This window comes from Podarcis raffonei, chromosome W (genome assembly GCF_027172205.1).
Source record: "Podarcis raffonei isolate rPodRaf1 chromosome W, rPodRaf1.pri, whole genome shotgun sequence".
Classification (NCBI taxonomy): domain Eukaryota; kingdom Metazoa; phylum Chordata; class Lepidosauria; order Squamata; family Lacertidae; genus Podarcis; species Podarcis raffonei.
This window is the reverse complement of record NC_070620.1, coordinates 30,383,295-30,409,767: the sequence shown is the minus strand read 5'-3', so window position 1 is coordinate 30,409,767 and position 26,473 is coordinate 30,383,295. Positions and strand designations below refer to the sequence as shown.

The 26,473-nt window shown below is 48.7% G+C and overlaps 1 protein-coding gene across 1 annotated transcript; it reads left to right on the top strand.

Annotated features, from left to right (window-relative positions):
* LOC128406011 (probable helicase senataxin) lies at window positions 1-26,463 on the top strand. Its single transcript, XM_053373060.1, has 6 exons — window positions 1-39; window positions 410-562; window positions 3,496-3,603; window positions 10,330-10,517; window positions 23,897-23,989; window positions 26,219-26,463. The coding sequence occupies exons 1-6, from the start codon at window positions 1-3 to the stop codon at window positions 26,385-26,387; spliced, it is 750 nt and encodes a 249-aa protein (XP_053229035.1). The 3' UTR covers window positions 26,388-26,463.
* Window positions 26,464-26,473: the final 10 nt, after the last annotated feature.

Sequence of the window (26,473 nt, the reverse complement as noted above, 5' to 3'; positions counted from 1 at the left end):
ATGGGTGAACACATACACCTTCATACGGACTCTAAGCAGGTATTTGGCTGTGTTTATCCTGAGTCATAGGAGCATTGGGAAGCTGCTTTATACTGAGTCAGGCCATTGATCTAACTTGGTCAGTATTGTTTGCCCTATCTGGAGATATTGGCGATTGAAGCTGACACCTCCTGCATGCAAAATGGGCACCCCTTCACAGAACTATGGCCTGTCATTTTAGCATCCAATCCAGTTCTTCTTCTAAAAGCAGCTGACTTCATCTTCAACCACACACTGAGCATGGACTTGTTTTGCCTGCCTGACCATGGCTGCTGTTGCAAAAACAAAACAGGCAGCTGAAAGAAAACTGGTCTCTGTCTAAAAATTAGGTGCTCTTAAAAAGGAAGTTCCTGGCTCTTGTCTTTCCCAGGTTTGTGGGCGATTGCAAAGTGACATGAAAACGAACATCATCCTGGAGTCTCACATCATCTGCTGCACACTGAGCACCAGTGGGAGCAGCCTGCTGGGTGCAGTATTCCAGCGGCTGGACTGTGATCCTCTGAGCTGCGTCATCGTGGACATGGTTAGTGGGGGATATAGGCACTACAGTAGCAAGGGCATATTTGGGGCAGGAGGATGGAGGGTGTCTTTAGTACCTTTTACAGATTGCAGAAACAGCCCTGTTCACTTTGGCTGCCTTGTTTTGTATTTATACAAATGTTTCCCCACCACCAGACCCTCTTCTGACATTAAAAGCCCTCAAGGCAGCTTTTTTGTTTGATGTGTTTTGACTGTTTTTTTGTGGTGTTGCCTGCTTTTTTCCTCTTTTTTATTTCAAGGCGTGCATAGGTGGTTTGCCAAAGGGGGGTGGGTGGGCAGACGGGGGAGTCAGATCATTGCCAGTTTTTCTTTTGTGAAATAAGTATTTTCTTGTGTCCTTAACTGTTACTTACCGTATTTTTCGCTCCATGGGGCGCACCGGACCATAGGGTGCACCTAGGTTTTTTTTTTGGGGGGGGGGATAAAGAAAAAATAAAATTATTCCCCCCCCCCAGCTCCAAAGAGCAAAGAAGCCAAGACAGCGAGTGGGATCCATCCTGCTGGCTGTCTTGGCTTCCTCTTTAGCCACGTGCAACCTCTCCAGCCGGGAGAGGCTGTGCGCGGCTTCGTTTTTAGCCGTGGGGCTGGGGCAGGGGAACCCCCAAAACAGGTCCAGGAGCGGCGGCAAGATTGTGCGCAACCTCGCCGCCACTCCTGGAGCTTGCTGGGCTGGGGGCAGGGGAAGATCGAGTTTCCCCCGACCCCAGCCCCCAGAACAGACAGCTATCCGCAAGCCTTCTGAGCGCAGCGGGAGTTCCCGCCGGGCTCCGAAGGCTTGCGGATAGCTGCCTGAAGCCGGGGGAGCACAGCGGGAGTTGGCACTGCGCTCCCTGGGTTTCAGGCTGCAGGCTGCTATCCGGCTTCAGGCAGCTATCCGCAAGCCTTTGGAGCCCGGCGGGAACACCCGCTGCGCTCCGAAGGCTTGCGGATAGCTGCCTGAAGCCTGCATTCGCTCCATAGGACGCAGACACATTTCCCCTTCATTTTTGGAGGGGGGAAAGTGCATCCTATAGAGCGAAAAATACAGTAGATTTCCAAATATGCCCTTGAGCCCAAAAAGGTTGGGGACTCCTTAGGAACATAGGAATGTGCCTTATACTAAATCAGACCGTTGGTCCATCTTGCTCAGTATTGTCCACACTGACTTACAGCAGCTCTCCGAGGTTTTAGGCAGGAATCTCTCCCAGCCCTACCTGGAGATGCCAAGGACTGAACCTGGGACCTTCTGCACACAAGACAGCTGCCTTCTGGAGGACATCATGTCAGCTACCCATGAGTAGCCTTAGGCAAGCCCCTCTCTGCAAGAACCTTTTACAAAATTACAGAAAGCTCTTTGCATGCTTATGGAAAATTGCTACATAAGTACTAAATAACATTTATGTCAGCGAAGCAGCTCCAGTCAAGCTCTAAGCCTGGGAGGCCATGAACCACTTGATCCAACCAGATGATCACCCGCTAATTCACCTGACCAGCCTAACCCTAATAGCATGTCACAGTGGGGAAAGCATCTCACCTAAATCCCTGATTGGCACTTGTTCTGTAGTGGTTGGTACCGTGGGCCTGGTGTGTGCATGAAGACAAAAAGAGAGAAAGAGGAGGCAAGCTGCTGTGCTTACTGATTAAATGTATTTTTACTGTTGCTGCTCTATACGTTTCAGAGTACATAACTCCCTTCAGGAGCTTTAAATGCTTACAAATTCCTTAGACCCAGAAACACTCTCTTCTGTAAACCTGAGCTCAGAAAACGGCTCTGAATAATCTATGAAGCAACCTTTTTTTCTTTCTGCACCTCTACAATGAATCAGGTTTACAGTTTGTTGTTGGGGTTTTTTTGGTTTTGTTTTTTTAAACTTTAATCAGTAAGCACAGTAGCTTGCCTCCTCTTTCTCTGACCCTGGGCCTAATCACTACATTGAAAGCCTTCCTTTTGCTGTTCATCCAGCCCAAGCATGTTGGTGCTGAGCAGCATGCCCCTCATTGAAAATTCTTCCAGAGGAGTCATACCCAAAGATACCTGGGGCAGGAAGGGGTGAGCATGGAATTTTATAGAACTATATTAACAGCTTTATAGAATTATATGAACAGCTGTAGGCTGCCAAGACACGCTTCTCACCTGACAGCCTGATGCCTAAATTAAGTGTCCGCATTATAAATGTAGGCCATCAGTTGAAAGCACTCGGTCTTCAACCATGCAGGTTCCCAGTTGTACCATTTAGCAAAAGTTGACACCATCCCTAGCCCTGGTCATGAGTGCTTTGCACATTTTGAGGGTGGAAATTTTGACTTCCATGCCTAGGTAACTTAAATCTCAAGTTGAAGAAGCTGCTGCCACCCTTTAAAAACAAAAACAGAAACAGAAACCCCCCCACACACACTTCAGAATTCAGTTGCTGTAGTCCAGGGGTGGCCAACTCCCAAGAGACTGCGATCTACTCACAGAGCTAAAAACTGGCAGTGATCTACCCCATTGGGGGGGGGGGGTTCAGCCAGTGTTCTACTAGTCTTTTTTGCACGCTAACATTAAGATGTGTGGTTTAGCATTATGTGATACATTTTTGGAAGGCACCAGCTGGGGTGGGAAAGCTGAACTATATCAAAGTAATCATACAGGGAAAGCAAATTGTATTGAAGTTGGAGGCAACCAAATAAATGTTGGAGAGCTAGGAATTTATTTTTTTTAAGCAAGATCCTTGAGTAGCTCCCTGCTATGGATTGGATCGAAAGATCCTGGCCTCTTCCCTTCCACCCCAGACTCCTGAAAACTGGATCCAGAGGGTCAGGGGAGGCTATTATGTCAGAATGGATGAGTTGCAGATGTGGTATAGCAGGATTTGATACAAGGCGACTTGTGCGGCGAGATCTTAAGATCTCTCTCGATCTCTCTCATTTAAACTGGTCCCTTTGTCTTTTTAAAAGGCCATGCAGGCTTGTGAGGTTGAAACTATCATCCCACTCATTCATGGCTGCAAAAAGCTGGTCCTGGTTGGAGACCCAAAGCAGCTCCCTCCTACAGTTAAATCTATGGTCAGTATGTCAACAATTAAGGTGTTTTGACTATCCCAGAAAAAAGTTGTAGAGCTGAAAACTGACAGGCTGTTTATAAGCATCTAATGACCCTGCTTTTGGCATAAATAAAGTAAAACATCTATCAGGTCCTTAATGGTGTATGAGCTGCCTACGGTGAAAATGATTCAGTTAGTTTATCTGATCAAATTATTTACACAATTCTGTGAGTTTCTGTGAAATCAGCCTGTGTGATTACCATGTTAGTAGACAACATCCCTTTTGGTTAAAAAGAAGTGTATATACCAAGTACTGTTTTTCTGGGAGACACTCCAATGGCTGGTAGGGCAGAGGCAAGAGTAGATAGGGCCAATGCTTTAAGAATGTATTTTTTTATATGTATATGTCAGGGAATTGACATCGGAGATCAACGGAGAGGGAAGATGCTCCGAGGATGCAGGGGAGGGAACCAGCAAGGAGAGAGGGAGAGCTTCCGCTGGGGAAGGAAACCAAGGTGACACCAGGAAGAAAGGGGAGGCTGAGAGTACTTCGGAGGGAAGGCTCCGAGACTCTGCCAGTGAGACCAGTGGGGAGAACGCAGGACCTCCGCTTGGCACGCCTACTCTGCGCAGAAGGCTTCCGCGCAGAGAAGCTAGGCAGAGACTGGGTGTCAAGGAATTCTTATGTTGGAAGAAGTTCAGGAAACGCCCACTGACGGATTCTAGCAGTGATTAAGACAGTGGCATTTGCGAGGCGCTGTCAAACCAGGGAAGTTTGAGCTATATAACCTGCTTGGAGGCAGTTTGGAGTTTTATGCATGAGCAACACCTTTTCCCCTTACAGCAATCCGTCAGTCCTCTGAGTTGCTCGTGCACAGAGAAACAGGGGCAGCATCATGAGTCAAACTGGAGGAGCCGGGGCCGGAGAACAGGGGGGCAGAGGAGGACCTACTCTCGAGGAGAGAAACAGAGAGTTGGAGCAGCAACTTGCCCTACTAGCGGCGCGGCTGGACGAAAGGCGCACTCAGGATGCCCAGGGGAAGCCCACACCCATCGCAAGGAAGGTACCAGGACTAGTGCAGAAGTTTGGAGGCAATCCCAGAGACTATAATGCATTTAAGACAGATGTGCAGTATGCGCTGGACCTGCAACACGGGGACTTTGTAGACGATGCAGAGAGGGTAGCCTTCGTGGTGGGGCATCTGGAAGGGCGCGCCAGAGATTGGGTCAGACCCTTGATGGCGTCGGAGAATGCTGCCTTGAAGGATTTGAGAAGGTTTTTTATCGCCATGGACCTTATGTTCTCGAGTGATGTGGAGCAGAGCGTGACGCGCAAAGAACTGATGGGGTGCAAACAAGGGAACCAATCAGTGAGAGAGTACTGGTCACGCTTTGCGATGCTGATTCATAGACTTGGGTGGGAACTTAGTTCTGCGCCAGTGCAAATGCTATTTGAGGAAGGATTATCCCCTTGGGTTAAAGATGAACTCTCCCGCGCGCCCCATCCGGAATCGATGGACCAGCTGACCAAGATGGCGTTGGCGGTGGGAGTACGCCAAGAGGCGTGCGCTCTAGGAAGGCGGGAAGGGAGAGCAGAACGTTGGTATGACAACCGCATTCCGGACGTGCCTGAGCAACCAGCGCCGCCCGCGGAACCAATGGAGATTGGAGGAGCGCGTGCGCGCGCGTGGGGTTTCAAACTCCAGCGAGGCTCGCAAGAAGGAGGGGAAAACGACAAAGAAATGCTTTCTCTGCCAGCAGCCGGGACATTTTGCCAGAGTCTGCCCTCAGAAGAAGGCGTGGCAAGGAATGGTGGGGGCAGTGGAGGGGGAGGAGGAAAGAAATAAAGAGCAGGGAAACGGGAATGCCTGTCTGCCAGTGAGTGGGCACAGCAGCCAGGCGAGCAACCAGTAAAGGTGCCCAAACCTGACCCTCCCCGAGCTGCCATAGCCATAGAGGTGATACTAGAACTCCCTAACGGACATCCTATGAAGGTGAAGGTGTTGCTGGACTCTGGCAGCTCTTGTAACTTTTTTAGCAGGGATTTTGCACTAGAGCACCAGCTCCAAGTAGTGCCTCTAGAACACCCCCTGCAAGTAACTACTATTGATGGTAGAGAACTTCTGGGGGGGGGAAGTGACCCACCAGAACCCCCCCCCATGAAAATGAGGGTTGCCAGACACAGTGAGACAATTGCCTTTCATGTAGCCACCCTAGCAGGACCACCAATCATACTGGGAATGAGTTGGCTGGCACTGCACAACCCAGTGGTGGGATGGCACCAGCGAACCGTCACCTTTGGATCTGCTTACTGCGTGGAGCACTGCCAGGGGGGAGAGACCCAAAGGATGGCAGTAGCAAGGGTGGCAGGGATGGCGGTAGGAGAGAAGGGTAGAATACCAGTTCAGTACGCAGATCTGGAAGAAGTCTTCAGTGAGAAGGAGGCTGATAAACTACCCCCTCACAGGCCCTTTGACTGTCAAATCAACCTACTCCCTGGAGCTCAGCTGCCTGTGGGTAAGCTGTACGCCATGTCGGACAGGGAAATGCAGGAGTTGCGGAACTTTATTGACAAGAACCTGAAGAGGGGTTTCATACGGGAATCAAGGGCGGTGGGGGGCAGTCCAGTGTTCTTTGTGGACAAGAAGAACTCTAAAGAGCCCAGGCGGGTCGTAGACTTTCGGCAGTTGAACCGGGTGTCGGAACCAGTGACATTTCCAATGCCCAGAATTGACGACATTTTGGCCAGAGTAAGGAAAGGGAAGGTCTTTACCAAGTTGGACCTTCGGGGGGCATACAATTTGATAAGGATGAGGGAGGGGGATGAATGGAAAACCACCATGTTCACCCCTCTGGGGGCCTTTGAGTACTTAGTTATGCCCTTCGGATTACAATCAGGCTCAAGCACATTTCAAGCCTTCATGCACCACGTGCTGGGGTCCCTACTGTACAAGAATTGCGTAGCTTTCTTGGACGACGTGCTAATCTTCTCGGAGAACGAAGAGCAGCACATAAAGGACGTCAGGGAAGTCCTGAAAAAGCTGCAGGAGCACCAGCTGTGGGTCAAATTAGAGAAATGCCAATTCCATGCCCGAGAGGTGGAGTTCCTGGGTTACAGGTTGTCTGACAAAGGCTTAGCCATGGACCCAGGCAAGGTGCAAGCGGTGCTAGAATGGAGGACCCCCAAGAACCGGAAGGACGTGCAGAGGTTCCTGGGGTTTGGCAACTTCTATAGGAAGTTCATCAGGAACTTCGCCCACTTAACAGCACCCATAACTGATTGCCTCAGCAGCAAGAAGAAGTTTGAGTGGACGGAAGAGGCTCAGCAATCCTTCGAAAATCGAAAGAGGGCGTTCGCTTCGGAAGAGCAACTCTTACACGTGGATCTGCAGAAACCGATGAGGCTGGAGACAGACGCTTCAGACAGAGCGGTGGGAGCGGTTTTGCTCCAGCAGGGAAGGCGGGGAGAGTGGCAGCCGTGCGCCTTTTTTTCAAGGAAGCTGAACAAGTCAGAACAAAACTACACGGTGTACGACAAGGAACTGCTGGCCATTCATGAGGCCTTTCGCCGCTGGAGACATTTTCTAATAGGTGCACAGCACAAAATACAGGTGTGCACGGATCATAAGAACCTGGAATATTGGAGGACTGCGCGAGTCCTGAACCAAAGACAGGTGAGGTGGGCACAGGAGTTTTCCAAGTTTTGTTTTGAAATTAGGTACGTGCCGGGGAGGGAAAACGTCAGAGCAGACGCTCTCTCTCGCAAACCGGAGTACTGGGAAGGAGAGGAAGTACCAGAAGTACGTCATGTCATCCCCGAGGACCGGTGGGTGTGTGGGGCAGTGTTGGTAGGGAAACAAGAACTAGCCGGTTTAACGAGGGATGACCAGTACGCCCAAAACAAAATCAGGGAGATTCGAGATGCCGAAAATCAGGGGGGTTTTGAGGTTAAGGAGGGGGCTTTGTACTACAAGGGTGCATTGTACATACCGGAAGGAGACTTGAGGAGAAGAATACTCAAACAACTGCATGACAACCCCACGGCGGGACATTTCGGTCAACACAAAACCATGTTGCTGGTCACCAGGCAGTTCTGGTGGCCAAGGGTAAGGGAGGATGTGCGGGAATACGTACGGGGGTGCGAGTGCTGCCAGCGAGCTAAAGCGGAGAGGGCAGCACCCGCGGGGTTACTGGAACCCTTGCCCACACCAGAAAGACCATGGGAAGGGGTTTCAATTGATTTTATGACTGATTTACCCAAGTCCAGGGGGAAGACAGCAATTATGGTGGTAGTTGACTTGATGACCAAAATGTGCCATTTTATTGCTTGCTCGCATGCATTGACCGCAGAGGAAACAGCTAGGCTGTTCGTGGATCACGTCTTCAGGTTGCATGGCGCCCCCTTGAGGATTTTATCCGACAGAGGCCGCCAATTTACTTCCAGATTTTGGAGGAAGCTTATGAGTCTGCTGGAAGTTGAAGTGAGTTTCTCGACGGCCAGGCACCCAGAGACCAACGGACAAGCAGAAAGAGCTAATAGCATACTTCAACAGTATCTACGCTGCTACGTCAACGAAAGGGAGAACGATTGGGTGGACAAACTAGCGCTGGCCGAATTTGCATACAATAACGCGGAACATGTGTCCACGGGGATGAGTCCATTCATGGCCAATTACGGGTATCATCCCAGGGCCTTCCCAGGGGAGGAGGGGGGTAGGTGGAGTGTACCGGCAGCCGAACAATTTGTGGAAGAAATGCAGGCTTTACACCAACTACTTAAGGTCAACCTGGAGCAGGTGAAGGAAGCGTACAAGAGGCAGGCAGACAAGCACCGCAGAGAAGGGGAAACTATAAGAGTGGGGGACCAGGTGTGGTTGTCTACCCAAGGGTTACCGTTCAAAGGGGGGTGTAAGAAACTACGACCAAGGCGTTTGGGACCTTTCGAGGTCACACAACAGGTTAATCCTGTGACCTTTAGACTCCAATTGCCCACCAACATGAAACTGCACCCTGTGTTCCACTGGTCATTACTCTCACCATACAGGGAAGGATATATGGGACAAGAAAGAGAAGCTCCCAGGCATCCCTGGGTAGAGGAAAGGGAACTCAGTGGCCATGCAGCTGAAATTCTCGATTCCAGGTGGAGAGGGAGGAGGGTGGAATATTTGGTGGCTTGGGAGGGGGAACCAGAATCAGAGAACATGTGGGTTCCGGCAGAAGAGATCAGGGATGAGTATCTGCAGGAGGAATTTCACCGCAGGTTTCCAAGGAAGCCCAAGCCCTTAGGGAGGTTCTGGGAGGAGCAATTTGGGGACACGGAGGATGAAGAAGAGTTTGTGGGATTTCCCACCTCAGAAGAGGAGTGGGGGGAGAGATCCGAGGAAGAGGAGTCAGACTGGGGAGATTGGGCTGAGGAAAGAGAGAACAGCAGGTGGAGAGCGGTGTTGGAATCATCTGAGGAGGAGGATAGCTCCTTCCGGGGCTTTCCCGCTTCGCCGTCCCCGGGACGGGAGGGGGAGGGAGAGGGGCCTGGGAGGGAGGTGGATGTCAGGGAATTCACATCGGAGATCAACGGAGAGGGAAGACGCTCCGAGGATGCAGGGGAGGGAACCAGCAAGGAGAGAGGGAGAGCTTCCGCTGGGGAAGGAAACCAAGGTGACACCAGGAAGAAAGGGGAGGCTGAGAGTACTTCGGAGGGAAGGCTCCGAGACTCTGCCAGTGAGATCAGTGGGGAGAGCGCAGGACCTCCGCTTGGCACGCCTACTCTGCGCAGAAGGCTTCCGCGCAGAGAAGCTAGGCGGAGACTGGGTGTCAAGGAATTCTTATGTTGGAAGAAGTTCAGGAAACGCCCACTGACGGATTCTAGCAGTGATTAAGACAGTGGCATTTGCGAGGCGCTGTCAAACCAGGGAAGTTTGAGCTATATAACCTGCTTGGAGGCAGTTTGGAGTTTTACGCATGAGCAACACCTTTTCCCCTTACAGTATATCAAGGGATATTCCCACAGCAGTAGTCTTTGAGAGACTTTTATTTTTCTCAAGCACCACCATTTCTCTTAGTTCTGATATGCTGCAAAGAGCATAAGGAGAGGGGAGAAGTTCCTGCACCCTCTTACGCTGCCATCTTTCCCACTTTCAAATAAATAAAAGATTGGGTTATTTTGTGGGACTGTTTCCCAAGCCTCTTGGGTAGCCCAGAATAGTTCACTCATTCCTAATCTCTAGTTCAAATACAGGTGAAACTCGGAAAATTAGAATATCGTGGAAAAGTTCATTTATTTCAGTAATTCAGCTTAAAAGGTGAAACTAATATATGAGATAGACTCATGACATGCAAAGCGAGATATGTCAAGCCTTTATTTGTTATAATTGTGATGATCATGGCGTACAGCTGACGAAAACCCCAAATTAACAATCTCAGAAAATTAGAATATTAAATGAAATCAGCAAAACAAGGATTGCAAATAGAGCAATATTGGACCTTTGAGACATGAGACCGAGCAATGCAGAAGAGCTGAAGGCTGCTATTGAAGCATCCTGGTCTTCCATAACACCTCAACAGTGCCACAGGCTGATAGCATCCATGCCACGCCGCATTGAGGCAGTAATTGATGCAAAAGGGGCCCAGACCAAGTACTGAGTACATATGCATGCTTCTACTTCTCATCTCTTGTTCTTTAATTGTTGCTGCCTGTGCTTAACCCATTCCCTGAAAGTTTTACTCCTCCTCCCCTCCCTTGCTTTGGGAGAAAGCTGAGGATTACGGCTACAGGCAGTCTCTGATGGGCCGACTCTGCAGACACCTGAATGGGCAAATCCAAGAAAAACACAGTGACAGGCTTCCAGTCCTGTGCTTGAGGACTCAGTACAGGATGCACCCAGAGATCTGCCTCTTCCCTTCCAATTACATCTACGACCATGCCCTGAAAACTGACCGGTGTGTAGACATCTTACTAATTTTTTTACCTTGCCTCAAGGCAACAGGCATTTCATGAAAAGGTGACCTAAGTGTGGACATAGGTTCCATATTACCCTGGAATTTTGGCTGGTGGTCAGGGATGGTGGGGGTTGTATTCCAGCAACACCTGGAGGGCCCTGCTTTAGCTCATCATACCTGGTGTGTTTGTGTGAATGAATGTACTTGCTCTGACACTACTGGTGAGTACTTAGTTGAATGAAAATTCTGTGCATGATCATAGGCCTCAAACCTGACTCTTTCCAGCAACCTAATTTGATACTTTAATTTTTTTCTTCCATTCTAACCACTTTCTTGTTCTTTCTTTTTTAATATACTGTATATTAAAAATGATGGTGTTAAATTCCATCCATGTACAATTTTTAGTGAACGTTCCCTAATACAGTGGTGCCCCGCAAGACGAATGCCTCGCAAGACAAAAATCTCGCTAGACGAAAGGGTTTTCCGTTTTTTGAGTCGTTCCGCAAGATGAATTTCCCTATGGGCTTGCTTCGCAAGACGAAATGTCTTGCGAGTTTTTGCGAGTTTGTTTCCTTTTTCTTAAAGCCGCTAAGCCGCTAAACCGTTAATAGCCACTAAGCCGCTAATAGCCGTGCTTCGCAAGACGAAAAAACCGCAAGACGAAGAGACTCGCGGAACGGATTAATTTCGTCTTGCGAGGCACCACTGTAGTTGCTGACAGAAATTTATATGGTGCTTTTGTCCATAAATTGTTCTGTTTAACCTCTTCAGTGTTTATATCCCAATTTAATTCCCACCAGCTTTTTAGATTTTGTTGGGGGCAAAATTGCTTCTCAATAAGTGTTTTGTATAAAAGGGAAATGCTATCTCTTATTACTATATTTTCATATTCTGTTAGTTTACTTGTAGCTTCATTTTTAATCTGTGTATTTGTAAGAAATGATCTCGGCTGATATCCTAACAGCCATGAAATTTGATTATTTTCTAAACGTACTTGTATTTCTGCTATTGTAAGAGGTTGTTGGCTAGTAAAGCAAGATGAACGCTGCAACCCCAGAGTCATTCGCAACTGGACTTAACTGTCAGGGGTCCTTTACCTTTTACCTTTTTAAGAGGTTGTCCTATCCTATAGTAATCTTTCAAGTGACATCAATGGCGTTCTTTCCATAGCTTCACATTAGATAAACTGTTTTTATTTTGATATAAAGGATGGTGTTGGATCGAAATTATAGGTGACAGTCCTGGAGCTAAAACTTGGGGCCATTTTTTCCATATTCTAAATGACATGAGTACATAGGGCTTAGTAAGCCAACTCAACAAGCAAAGCTTATTTTTCATTCATGCTAATACCTCTATAGGAACACCTTCAACTTCTATATCCGCCAGTGTTGATCACTGGGTTTGCTTACTGGATGACATCAATTCCACCATATGGCTAAGTTGGGTTGTTTCATAATAGCTACTTAAATTCAGAATGCCTCAACCATTAACCAACCAGTAGTGGTATAATACAGTGAACCACTCTGAGACCTGTGGGTATAGAGCGGTATGCTAATATCTGGTTGGTCCAATTGAAATATAAACTTATTAATTTTTTCTGTCATTTGTTCAGATGAGCTATTTGTAGCCAAACTAGCAGCGTCTGGAACAAAAAAAGTAATTTAGATACAATCATATTTTAGATGTGGCCATAAGTCTGTTGTCTAAGGGATGGTGTATGAAAAAACATTACTTCTGGTTTCTGAAAATTAACTTGCAATCCTGAGTCCCTGGAGAATCGCTCCAATTCTGTACATAATATTTTACGTGCTGTGATAGAGTCAGAGGTGCACAAAATTATATCATTGGCATAGAGGCTTAAATTTTGTTCTTTTTTCTTTATAACCACTCCCGTACCAGAGAGGGGACTGCATAATTTGATTGCTAATGGTTCTACAATTAAGACAAATAACAGGGGTGACAGAGGACATCCCTGTTTTGTTTCACAACTGAGAACAACTGAGAACATATTCGCCTTCCAAAGCTTTTACCAATTTTGGACCAGGTTGAAATTTCTTAACTGCCTCCATTAAATTTGGTTCTGCGCAATCAAATGCTTAAACAATGTCAAGTGAGAGACTTGCTAAAGGTGGTGATATTTTTTTTTACTGAAATGAAGATTTTTTAATAATTTCCTATCTGATTCCTACTTCTTGTAATCTAGATGTTATTGGGTAAAATTCTCTCCTTTTTACAATGTGCCCTGAGATAGGTCCCAGAGAACCATAATTAGCTGAATTTTAAAAGTTATCTTTTCCACATTCTTAAGCGCTCTCCAGAGCTCATCTTTTTTTCATAAATCTATGGAAACATATAATAATGTATCTTGGAGGAGCTGAAACATGCAGATGAATTGATGGGCTCTGTGGGCTCTTTCAGTATCCTCGGGAGATAGTTCCAAGGCAGGTATTAGCAATTTAAACCATATAAAGTCCACAGTAGTGTCATTTTCTTTTTTAAAAAAAGATATTTATTAAGATTTTCAAAGTATTACAAAAAGAAAAATACAAAATAAAAATAGTTAAAAACAATTCAATCTTTCCATTACTTATCTTTCATTTGCATGTTTCCCGGATGTCAGGGAACTGACATCGGAGCTAGAGGCGGAGGGAAGGCTCTCAAATGATGCTGGAGAAGGGCCCAGCAGGGAGAGAGGCAGCTCAGCAGAGGGGGAAGCAAATCAGCGCAACACCAGGGATAAAGGGGGGCAGATGGGGGAATCGGCTTCCGCGCAGGGAGAGTAGGAGGAGACTGGGCGTCAAACAACTTTTATGTTGGAAAAGGTTTAAGAAACGCCCACTGACGGATTCTGCTAGCGACTGAGGCAGCCACGAAGAGAAGGGCTGTCCAGACAGAAAGGTTTAACAAGGCAATTTGGCCTGGAGAGGCGGCAGCTTACGCACGAGCAACCCCATACTCATTACAGCAATCCGTCAGTCCCTGACGTTGCTTGTGCACAGCAGCAGGCAGGCAGCATCATGAGCAAAACCGGAGAAGCGGGCGCCACGGAGGGAGCAGCTGGAGTGCAAAATCTGGTGGAGAGGAACCGAGATTTGGAACAGCATGTGGCTCTTCTGACGGCGCGGCTGGACGAAAGGCGGGCTCAAGATGCACAGGTCAGACCCACCCCCGTAGCAAGGAAGGTACCGGGACCGGTACACAAATTTGGAGGGAAGCCCCAGGACTATAGTGCGTTCCGAACGGAAATAGAGTACGCGTTGGAACTGCAGCAGAATGATTTTGCAGACGATGGGGAGAGGGTTGCCTATATTGTCGGACATCTGCAGGATGGGGCCAGAGAATGGATCAGGCCCTTAATGGCGACGCAGAATGCCGCCTTGAAGGACCTGAGGAAATTCTTTCAGGCAATGGATGCAATGTACTCCAGTGATGTACAGCAAAGTGTGACTCGGCGGGAACTGATGAACTGTAAACAGGGGCACCAGTCAGTTAGAGACTACTGGTCACGCTTTGCCATGTTAGTTCACCGGCTCGGGTGGGAACTGGACTCTGAACCCATTCAAATGTTGTTCGAGGAGGGGTTGTCCCCAACGGTGAAGGATGAGCTTTCCCGTGCACCCCACCCGCAGTCGATGGATCAGCTGACCAAGGCTGTGCTTGCGATTGGTGTAAGGCAGGAAGCGCGGGCCCAGGAGAAGCGGGAAGGGAGAGAGCAACGTTACCATGACTACCGCATTCCTGAAATACCAAGGCAGCCTTCCCCGCCGGCGGAGCCAATGGAAATAGATGGGGCGCGCGCGGGGGAAGTTTCAAATTCCAGCGAAGGTCGCAAGAAGGAGGGAAAGGATTGGAAAACCACCAAGAAGTGTTTCCTCTGCCAGCGGCCAGGACATTTTGCCAGTGTCTGCCCTCAAAGAAAGGCCTGGCAAGGAATGGTGGGAGCTGCAGGGGGTGAGGAGGAGGTGGAAAAGGGGCAGGAACAGGGAAACGGGAACGCTTGGCTGCCACTCAGTGGGCACAGCAGCCAGGCCAGCAACCAGTAGAAGTGCCCCAACCAGACCCCCCCAGGGCAGCTATAGCCATAGAAGTGGTGCTAGAACTCCCGAATGGGCACCCAGTCAAGGTGAAAGGGCTGTTGGATTCAGGCAGTTCCTGCAATTTCTTCAGCAAGGACTTTGCACTAGAGCACCAGCTCCACCTGCTGCCCTTGGATTTCCCCTTGCAAGTAACCACCATTGATGGCAGGGAGCTTCTGGGAGGGGAAGTGACACACCAGACCCCACCAATGAGAATGAGGGTTTCATGGCACTCGGAGACCATCGCCTTTCACGTCGCCTCACTGGCAGGGCCCCCAATAATATTAGGGATGAGCTGGCTAGCACAACATGATCCAGTGGTGGCATGGCATCAGAGGACAGTCACCTTTGGGTCCGCTTACTGCTTGGAACACTGTCTAGGGGGGGAAACCCCAAGGATGACCGTGGCCAGGGTGGCTGGGATAGCTGTGGAGCGGAAAGGGGAGGTGCCGCCACAATATGCTGACCTGCAGGAGGTCTTCAGCGAGAAGGAGGCGGATAGACTACCCCCCATAGGCCCTTTGACTGCCAAATCAACTTGCTTCCGGGGGCGCAGCTGCCGGTGGGTAAACTGTATGCCATGTCGGACAGGGAGATGAAGGAGTTGCGGGAATTTATTGACAAGAACCTGAAAAGAGGCTTCATAAGAGAATCAAAAGAGGTGGGAGGCAGTCCTGTGGAGAGAATCAGAACTTACAGGGTTAAGAAGTTCTGAGTGACGTCTCACATTCTGAGGCGTGGTTTAGTATACTGAGGGGAGTGTTTTTCCTGTGTCTCAGTGTTGTTCCGTTACTGGAGGAGAGACGGGCAAAAATGAGTGCTCTGTCACCAGGAGGGTTCTGAGTTGTTTTTCTACACGAATAAAGACTTTTGGAAGATAAGGAAGGCACCGTGCGTTAAGCCTGATTTATTACACGCACACACACAGCAACAGTTTCTACGCAGCGTACACTCTGCTACAAGTAGCTGTGGGAGCAGAGCGCTGAGGCGGAAGCGTGTGGGCTCCGGAAAGAAAAGCTACAAATCAAACATTCCATAGGTTATGGGTGGTCAGCAAACGCTTTGAAGCAGAGACGTGCCGGTGTGTGTGTTGCAGCCAGCTGAGGAGAAGCTGGAGCCAGTTGGAGCTGTGCCTAACCTTTGAGGCAGAGAGGAGCTCGCTGGGGAGGATCTGGTATGCTGAACCGGGTGCCGGAGGTGCTACTGCTGTTACGTGAGTACGCTGGGCCCCGGGGGAGAAGATGGCAGACAGCCATGAATCGTACGCAGTCCCATTTGAAAAATTGGACGGAAAGAACTGGGAGGAGTGGAGTAGGAAGCTGAAGGCCTGGCTGGTAGCCAAGGGTCTGTGGGAGGCGGTCCGAGGGCCTCCACAGCAAGCGGCGGCCAGAGCTTCGGCAGCAGATGTTGCAAACACACACGCGTCGCAGAGGAGGAACCAGAAAGCCCTGGGAGCTATAGTGCTCAGTTTGGAGGGCTCGCAGCTACCTTTGGTGGAGGGTCTTGATAGTGCCCAGGCTGTTTGGCAGGAGCTGGAGAGGGTTTGCCGAGAAACCACAGCGGAAGCCAAAAGCCACGTCCCCAGATGCAGTACAGCCTCAAGGAGAGCTGCTGGCAAGGTTGGGGGGGCAGAGAAGACCAAAGGCAAGTTTGCAAAGTTTTCCACCAGTTGTTTGTGTGACGAGGAGGAACGCCGCCTAAGAGAGGGCCGAGCTGGCACAGGGAGCCCATCCGGTTGCAGAGGGGGGGCCAAGCCAGCAGAAGGCACCGTTCAGGCTTTTTCCACTCGTCGTTGCTTTGTTTGCAATTCTCCTGACCATCTGTGTCGCTACTGCCCCCAAAGAGCAAGGGAGACAGGGCAGGATGTTTCCAAGGTCGCTTCCCATGGGAACCAGTCGGGTTTCCATGGCAACCAGTCCAGCAAGGGAGGCAGGCGTGGGAAGACGCAGAGAGTACGTGGCTCAGAGGGAGAAGACAGCGCTTATCAGCTATCTGCATCCATGGCGGTTTTAGAGGACACCTGCCAAGGCCCCAAGGACGGGGGCTACGGGAAGTCTGTTGCTAAGGCAACAATGAAGGACAGCTCCAGTGAAGACAAAGTGATGCGTTGGGTTGTGGACTCTGCTGCCAATAGGCATCTCATAACTGAGACACCTGGTGTCAAGATGTGGAACTGCAAACCTGTTTCAGCTGGGAAATCAGTGTGTTTTGCGGATGGTTTACAAAAGCCATTGTCTGATGTTGGAAATGTTTATGTTTCTGTTTTGCAGGCGCAGCTGGAAGTCTACGTGTCGCCAGGGATAAAACATTGTCTTTTATCTGTACCTTGTCTCTTACAGGAGGGGTATAAGGTTTGTTTTGAAAAGAATGTCTGTACAATTTCCAGAGGGGGGAAGCAACTAGTAAGTGTTGAGAAAAATCAGAACAACCTCTTTGTACTGGAAACACCTCTGGAGGGTGAAGGGAATGCTGGGAAAGCCACCATGCACACTCATGTTTCATGTGCTTGCGTGTGGCACAAGAGAATGTCACATGGTTCTTGTGAAGACATCCAGATGTTACCGGAGTGCACTAAAGGGTGCAAAGTAAAGGAATGTGGTAAACCCCTAAATTGCAGGGCTTGCAGGAAAGCCAAGACCAAGGGATACAGTTATCCCAGGGTGGAGAGAGTAACCACAAAACCTTTTGAGCTTGTGCACTCAGACCTTTTTGGTCCCGTGCCAAAGCCAAGTCTGGGAGGGGCCAGGTTTCTGCTGACGCTGTCAGATGATTTTACTCAGAACGCATGGGCGTTCACGCTGAGAACGAAGGAGGAAGCAACGCAACTGATCAAAGATTGGATTGCAGAGGTGGAACTACGGTTCTCCACCAAGGTGCAGGGGTTCAAGTGTGACCGAGGTTCAGAGGTCACTGGGTCTGCTCTAAAGAGTTTCTTTCACCAGAGAGGGATACGTCACAAGGTGACTTCTCCTCAGGAGAGGGGCGTGGCAGAGCTTAGGAGTAAAGCTCTGGTTCAAGCATCAGAGATTCAGCTGTGTGACTCTGGTTTGCCTCAGAGGTTTTGGGCTGAATTGATTAAATCCGCAAATTTCACGATGAACAGGTGCTACAATTCAGTGGTAGGTGAAACCCCGTATTTTGCACTCCACGGACAGAAACCGCAGGTGCATTTCCTCCGTGCGTTTGGTGCAAGAGCCTTGGTGCCTGTACCAAAGTTTCAGCAGAAGGAAGGTGGCCCAAGGTACCAGGAAATGATCTTCTGTGGGTATGAACCTGCGACAAAGGGGTGGAGGTTTGCATATCCAGAAGGTGATCAGACCAAGCTTCTGATCAGTAAACATGCTGAATTCTGTGAGCAGGATGGTTGGGCAAGGTGCAAAGCGAGCCCTGACGTTCACTCAGATTGTCTGTCTGAATCTGAGGAGGAGGGAGAGCCAGAGGCTGAACCTGATGATGAGGGTCAGGAACAGGGTTGGGCGTCTCCACAGGTTGTTAAAGGAGTGTCCAAGAGTGAGCCTTCATCTCCTGTTAGCATAAAGGAGAAAGCTCACAGATGGGTCAAGTCAGAGGGGGAGTCGTCTGATGAAGAAGACACACTTGCTGGCCCCAGTGGGTCAGAAGAAGCACCCCAGTTTGTGCCCAGGCGATCATCTCGGGCAACAAAGGGAATTCCACCTGAGAGGTTTCAGGTCACCAATGCGTGGGTTGGTTTCGCACAGTGCGAACCTGAGATTTGTGAGGAGGTTCAACAGTTGCCTGACGTTGATGCCAGGAAGGAGCGAAAGGCAGTGGGGAAGGTGTTGAACTCTCAGAGGTCTGTAAATGTGTATTCACAACTCCTCTCAGAATGCAATACGAGAGGGGGTGTGGAGAGAATCAGAACTTACAGGGTTAAGAAGTTCTGAGTGACGTCTCACATTCTGAGGCGTGGTTTAGTATACTGAGGGGAGTGTTTTTCCTGTGTCTCAGTGTTGTTCCGTTACTGGAGGAGAGACGGGCAAAAATGAGTGCTCTGTCACCAGGAGGGTTCTGAGTTGTTTTTCTACACGAATAAAGACTTTTGGAAGATAAGGAAGGCACCGTGCGTTAAGCCTGATTTATTACACGCACACACACAGCAACAGTTTCCACGCAGCGTACACTCTGCTACAAGTAGCTGTGGGAGCAGAGCGCTGAGGCGGAAGCGTGTGGGCTCCAGAAAGAAAAGCTACAAATCAAACATTCCATAAGTCCGGTGTTCTTTGTGGACAAAAAGGACACTAATAAACCCAGGCTCGTTGTGGACTATCGGGCCGTCAATTTGGTGTCGGAACCCGTGACCTTCCCAATGCCCAGGATTGACGACATTTTAACGCGGGTGAGGCAGGGAAAATTTTTTACCAAGCTGGACCTCAGGGGAGCATACAATTTGATTAGGATGAGGGAGGGGGATGAATGGAAGACCACAATCTTCACACCCCTAGGGGCCTTTGAGTACCTAGTTATGCCTTTTGGATTACAGTCGGGCTCCACCTGTTTTCAAGCTTTCATGCACCACGTGTTGGGGTCTCTGCTGTACAAGAACTGCGTAGCCTTCTTGGACGATGTCTTAATCTATTCGGACAATGAGCAACATGTCAGAGACGTCAGGGAAGTGCTAAAATGACTGCAGAAGCACCAGTTGTGGGTCAAGCTGGAAAAATGTCAGTTTCACGCCAGAGAAGTCGAGTTTCTGGGGTTGTCAGACAAAGGCCTAGCGATGGACCCAAGCAAGGTGCAGGCAGTGCTGGAGTGGAAGGCTCCCAAAACCCGGAAGGACGTGCAGAGATTCCTAGGGTTCAGCAACTTCTACAGGAAGTTCATCAAGAACTTCGCCCACTTGACAGCGCCCATCACAGATTGTCTCAGTAGCAAAAGGAAGTTCGTCTGGACAGAGGGGGCCCAGCAATCCTTTGAAAGACTGAAGAAGGCGTTCGCATCGGAAGAGCAGCTCCTGCACGTAGATCTGGAGAAACCCATGAGGCTAGAGACCGACGCGTCCGACAGAGCCATTGGGACGGTCCTTTTGCAGCCCGGGAGGAGCAAGCAGGAATGGAAACCGTGTGCCTTTTTCTCAAGAAAGCTGAGCAAGTCGGAGCAAAACTATACTGTGTATGACCGCGAACTGCTTGCGATCTATGCGGCGTTTCGTCGATGGCGCCATCTACTAATAGGGGCGCAACACAAGATCCAGGTTTGTACAGATCACAAGAACTTGGAATACTGGAGGACCGCACGAGTACTCAACCAGAGACAGATTCGATGGACACAGGAGTTCTCCAAGTTTTCCTTCGAAATCCGATACGTGCCAGGAGAGGAAAACGTAAGGGCAGATGCTCTCTCCCGGAAGCCGGAGTACATGGAAGGAGAGGGGCCGCCGGAGATACGACACGTGATCCCCGAGGACCGATGGGCGTGGGGGGGAACCTTGGTGGGGAAGCGAGAACTGGCCGAGCTTACTAGAAACGACGTGTTCGCACAAACTAAAATCCGGGAACTCTGAGATGGAAGAGAAACCCAAGGAGGGTTTGAGTAGAAGGAAGGGGTGCTGTACTATAAGGGGGCGCTGTATGTACCGGGGGAGACCCTAAGCGGGAAGGTACTCAAACAACTCCACGACAACCCCACAGCTGGGCACTTTGGACAGCACAAAACCATGATGCTCGTCACCAGGCAGTTCTGGTGGCCCAGGGTGAGGGAGGATGTACGGGAATATGTACGGGGATGCGACCGCTGCCAAAGGGCAAAGGGGGAGCGGGCTGCCCCCGCAGGATTACTGGAACCCTTACCCACGCCGGGAAAACCCTGGGAGGTGGTGTCCATTGATTTTATGACCGATTTGCCCAAGTCCCGGGGAAAGACAGCGGTCATGGTAGTGGTCGATCTACTGACAAAAATGTGCCATTTTATAGCTTGCTCACATGCGGTTACGGCAGAGGAAACAGCCAGGTTGTTTGTGGAGCACATCTTCAGGTTGCATGGCGCTCCCTCGAGGGTTATCTCCGACCGCGGAAAACAATTTACTTCCCGGTTCTGGAGGAAGCTCATGAGCTTGCTGCAGGTCGAAGTGGGCTTCTCGACGGCGAGACACCAGGACACCAACGGGCAAGCAGAAAGAGCGAACAGTATACTACAGCAATACCTACGCTGCTACGTCAGCAAGAGGCAGAACGATTGGGTAGAGAAACTAGCGCTGGCTGAATTTGCGTACAATAACGCTGAACACGTGTCCACGGGAATGAGCACGTTCATGGCCAATTATGGGTGTCATCCCAGGGCCTTCCCGGGGAGTGGGGAGGAAAGTTGGAGCGTACCTGCGGCAGAGCAGTTTGTGGAAGAAATGGAGGCCCTGCACCAGCAACTTAAGATGAACTTGGAGCGGGCCAAGGAAATTTACAAGAGGCAGGCAGACAAGCGCCGCAGGGAAGGGGAGACCATACGGGTGGGGGACCGGGTGTGGTTGTCAACCCAAGGGTTACCCTTTAAGGGGGGTGAAAGAAGTTGCAGCCCAGGAGGCTGGGACCGTTTGAGGTAACACAGCAGGTGAACCCCGTGGCATTTAAGCTCAAGTTGCCTGACAGCATGAAAATACACCCAGTGTTCCATAGGTCCCTACTCTCACCGCACAGGGAGGGGCGGGAATTCCCGGGGCGAGAGGGAGAAGTCACCACACACCCGCAGGTAGAAGAGAGGGAGCACCACCACTTGGCCACGGAAATACTTGACTCAAGGTGGCGAGGACGCCAGGTGGAGTACTTGGTAGCTTGGGAGGGAGAATCCGGGTCGGAAAACACGTGGGTTCCCGCGGAGGCAATCGATGACGGGTATCTGGTGGAGGAATTCCACCGCCTGTTCCCGGAGAAACCCAAACCCCTAGCGAGATTCTGGGAGGAGCAATTTGGAACCACAGACGATGAAGAGGATTTTGAGGGTTTTTCTGCCTCCGAGGGGGAGGGAGGAGAGGTTTCGGAGGAAGAAGAATCAGACTGGGAGGCCCACCCCGCGGGAAGGAATCAGAACGGGTGGGAAGCGGGTTTCGAATCCTCAGAGGATGGCGACAGCTCCTTCCAGGGGTTACCCGCCTCGTCGGCCGAAGAAAGGGACGAAGTTGGATCTACAGGTCGGGCCGGGGGTGGAGTGGGTCCTGGGGGGGGAGGTGGATGTCAGGGAACTGACATCGGAGCTAGAGGCGGAGGGAAGGCTCTCAAATGATGCTGGAGAAGGGCCCAGCAGGGAGAGAGGCAGCTCAGCAGAGGGGGAAGCAAATCAGCGCAACACCAGGGATAAAGGGGGGCAGATGGGGGAATCGGTGAGAGGGCTCCAGGACTCTTCATTGGACACCAGTGGGGAGAGCACAGGTCCTCCGCTACCCACGCCCTCCCTGCACAGAAGACTTCCGCGCAGGGAGAGTAGGAGGAGACTGGGCGTCAAACAACTTTTATGTTGGAAAAGGTTTAAGAAACGCCCACTGACGGATTCTGCTAGCGACTGAGGCAGCCACGAAGAGAAGGGCTGTCCAGACAGAAAGGTTTAACAAGGCAATTTGGCCTGGAGAGGCGGCAGCTTACGCACGAGCAACCCCATACTCATTACACCGGACCTCCTCACACCTCCCTTTTTTGTATTCCAATTCAATTTGTTAGTTCAGCAAATCCTTTCACTCTTTGTTTATCCTAGTCTTTAATCTTAAAATATAGTAACATTAAATTTTTACCTGTTAATAATCCATTTTTTCATATTCCTTATAGAATTATAGCTAAAAACCACTTAACTTCTTATCCAACATCATTCTAACATTCATTAATTTTGCAGTATTTTTGTAAATAGTCTTTAAATTTCTTCCAATCTTCTTCCACCGACTCTTCTCCCTGGCACAGTAGTGTCATTTTCTGTCCCTTCTGAAAAGCCTCTGAAATGAAAATTAACCTGTTCTAAGTATTTTTTTGATAATCATCCAGCTTTGATTTCATATCCATATTTTCTTGAAGCAATTTTTAAAGCTTTTTCTTCATGTTGAGCTGCAAATTCCTTTCTCAGTAGTGCATTTGTATCTTTTCCTGCCATGCTTGGGCCAGTCTTAGTTGGGCCAGGTGCCATGTTATCTTTCTGCTGACTCATTGCCCTGGCTTCTCCCTAACCCTGCAGCTTGAGAAAATTCAGTATATTCCCTTGTTTTTGTCTCAGCATATTTGTTGACATTCCCCTTCCGAGTGGGAGTAAAAGCTTTCCAGTCTTCCTAATTTATCGACTGTTTTGAACATAAATTGTGTGCTCTCGGGCAGGAGCTCAGAGTTATGCAGCCATCTTGATTACTGGCTGAGCACACCTCCTCCCCCATTTCTGAAATGTTAATGTTGAATTATTTGCTGTTTTGATACATGGCTGATCTTTTATAATGGCAAATAGCTGTAGTACGCCAAGCTGATAATGATGAGCTTTTTTAAAAAAAATGTGCCAAGAAAAGCTGGTTTCTGTAACGTGTATTAATTATGCATACAGCTTGTGAATTATTTTTGTAATTTCTCTTACTTGACATAATTTCTTAGGTAGGGTTTTCTGTTAGCCCAGGAAAAATCAAGGACACTGGCACCTGCCTCCCACACTTCTAAAATATAAAACACACAACACACCCTGCTTTTTTCCTTTGATGGGACTCAAGGCAGCTTACAGATAAAAACAAGAAATTCTAAAAACATAGAAACAATAATTTAAAACAATTAAACATTAATATAATTAAAACTATATACATATATAAAAACTGTTTAAAACATGCACATAATTACAATAACAACAGCATGACACCGGCCCTTTCATTAAAAGCAATCAGTTCTCAAAAGCCTGTTGGAACAAGCCTGTTGCAATTCAAAGGGCAGGAAGCCCAGATATATTAGGAACACGGAATGAGAATCTTTGGAAAGAACAAGGTGTTAAGGTCTCAATCCCTGACTGCTGAAAGAGCCTCCCAGGGTCCCCAAAACTTATTGAGCCATCGCCAGGGAAAATCTGTATAAGCCTCTGGATTTTTTGCCCTTCCACTGCTATTCACTGAATATGTTTGTCATGCTGTTTGAATATTCCCCTTCATGTAGAAAACGATGACATCAGGGAGAACAGTTTCTGTCATCCCTCACACCACCTCCCTGACATGCTAGTTTTCTCTATGTGGGGAACATCATGTGAATGATTATGTGACGGATAGTGTTTCCTCCTGCAGTGAAGAATTGAGCAAATAGACCTCAGCACACTGCTTTTTAAAAGCTATCATGATTTCTCATTGCATTATAGATGGACAGAAGAGAGACGATTCTCTTTGGAATGGCCCTTCCTACCGTACCTCCTCTTTGATGTTTTGGATGGCCAGGAAGAACAGGAGAGCAAGTAAGTTTTTCATTTATTTGCTTTGTGAATTTGTAGTCGCACTTTTCAAAGTGGCTAGCAGGAGTAAAATAAAGAAACAAAATTTAAAATCCCACATAAAGCCAACACCGTTTTTTATTAATTACATTTGTTAGCTGCTTTTTACACAAACAAATCTCAAAGCAACTAAACAGATAAAAACAATGAAAACTTAAAACACAATGTGTAATTTCATACACTTCTATCATGTCGCCTGTTTTCTAAAGTAAAAAGTCCCAAATGCTGCCACCTTTCCTCATAGGGGAGTCACTCCATCCCCCTCATCATTTGGGCTGCCCTTTTCCTGAACCTTTTCCTTTTTGAGGAGGCGACCAAAACTCTACATAGTATTCCAAATGCAGTCTCACTGTAGATTTGTGTAACTGCATTGTGATGTTGGCAGTTTTATTTTTCATTCCTTTCCTAATGTTCCCTAGCATAGCATTTTCACAGCTGCCACACACTGGCCATCTAATCCAGCCCTCAGAAAAAGCTAAAGAGCCCTGCTTAGCCCCCCACCCCAAGGGTCCCTCTCTCATCCTAGAGTAAGGAGCTCATGGCTGGTCTGCAATCTCTTACCATCTCCACCCTGAGCTATGTGAGTTGGGAGTCCCAACAAAAGGTGCACCACCCCTGATTTAGTCCTGAACTCTATTGTAGGACAGGAATGGGGGAACCTGTTTCCCTCCCAGAGGTGCTGTTATAAACCCAGATTGTTGCTGGACTACAGGTATATGGTGTCATCCCTGCTACATTTGAAAGGTCTGCTGTGTGGTGTGGAACTCTGGCTTGGTGGACAATTTGGGTAACTTGTTGTTGTTGTTGTTTAGTCATGTCCGACTCTTCGTGACCCCATGGACCAGAGCACGCCAGGCACTCCTGTCTTCCACTGCCTCCCGCAGTTTGGTCAAACTCATGTTCGTAGCTTCAAGAACACTGTCCAGCCATCTCGTCCTCTGTCGTCCCCTTCTTGTGTCCTCCATCTTTCCCAACATCAGGGTCTTTTCCAGGGAGTCTTCTCTTCTCATGAGGTGGCCAAAGTCTTGGAGCCTCAGCTTCACGATCTGATCTTTGGGTAACTTACCTGCCACAGATTGATTTGATCAAGAACATAAGAAGAGCTTGCTTGCTGGATCAGGCCAGAATCCCATCAAATCCCACATCCTGTCCTCACAGTGAGCAACCAGATGTCCCAATGGGAAGGCTGCAGCAATCATGATCTGGTGTTTTCCCACTTTCCACCACAATAAGAGCATGTGGCAGCTTTTGTGGCCATGTTCTCCTTAGCTGTTGGTGGGTGGGCACACTTAAAAGTTTTTTAAAAAGCTAAGATTGAAGCAATCTTTGAGGTCATCTAGCACTGTTCAGGGCACAAATATAAGATGGGGGACACCATCTTATATTACTAACAAGGCATTGTTAGTAGTATGTGTCTTAGTAGATCACAAGCTTAACATGAGTCAGCAGTGTGATGCAGCAGCAAAAAAATATAATGATCTTCTAAACTGCATCAACAGAAGTCTAGTGTCCAGATCAAGGAAAGTAATAGTACCACTCTATTCTGCCTTGGTCAGACCACACCTGGAATACAATGTCTCGTACTGGGCACCACAATTTAAGAAGGGTGATGACAAGCTGGAACATGTGCAGAGCAGGGTGACCAAGATGATCAAGGGTCTGGAAACCAAGTTTTATGAGGAACCATTGAGGGAATTTGGTATGTTTAGCCTGGTAAAGAGGAGACTGAGAGGAGATATGACCGTCATCTTCAAATATTTCAAGGGCTGTCACGTGGAGGATGGAGCAAGCTTGTTTTCTCCTTCTCTGGAGGGTAGGACTCAAACCAATGGCTTCAGGTTACAATAAAGGAGACTCCAACTATATACCTGGCAGAACTTTATGACAGTAAGAGCTGCTTGACAGTGAAATGGACTCCCTCAGGTGACTGTGGACTCTCCTTCCTTGCAGGATTTTAAGCAGAGGTTGGATGGCCATCTGTCATGAGTGCTTTAGTTGGAATTCCTGCATTGCAGGGGGGTTGGACTAGATTACCCTTGGGGTCCCTTCCAACTCTACAGTTCTTTGAGTGTATGTCCCAAAAGAACCCTAAGAGAGAGAATCTGTGATAACTTTTAAAATGAGGCACACATCCAAATACAAGGCCTTCAGCTCATCCCTTTCTCCCTCCCCTTCTATTTCTTTCTTGTTCAGTTCCTTCATTAATCTCCAGGAAGTTAAGCTGGTAATAGAATTAATGAAGTTAATTAAGAGCAAAAAGAGAGACATCAGCTTTCGCAACATTGGGATCATCACCCCATGCAGTGCTCAGAAAAGAAGGATCCTGAGCCAGCTGGAGAAAGAATTTGGAGAAAATAGGTAAGAATTTCACAAGCCTTGAATGGCATTAAAATCCCTTTAACTGGGCCTCTTGATTCAGCAGAGTGTCAGTCAAGTTACTGGAGGTGA

Excerpts from the sequence above, each read along its gene's own strand:
- LOC128406011 (XM_053373060.1), top strand. The coding sequence starts at position 1 with ATGGGTGAACACATACACCTTCATACGGACTCTAAGCAG. Across the intron at positions 563-3,495 it reads GCTGCGTCATCGTGGACATG|GCCATGCAGGCTTGTGAGGT; the intron begins GTTAGTGGGGGA and ends TCTTTTTAAAAG. Across the intron at positions 23,990-26,218 it reads CAGGAAGAACAGGAGAGCAA|TTCCTTCATTAATCTCCAGG; the intron begins GTAAGTTTTTCA and ends TTTCTTGTTCAG.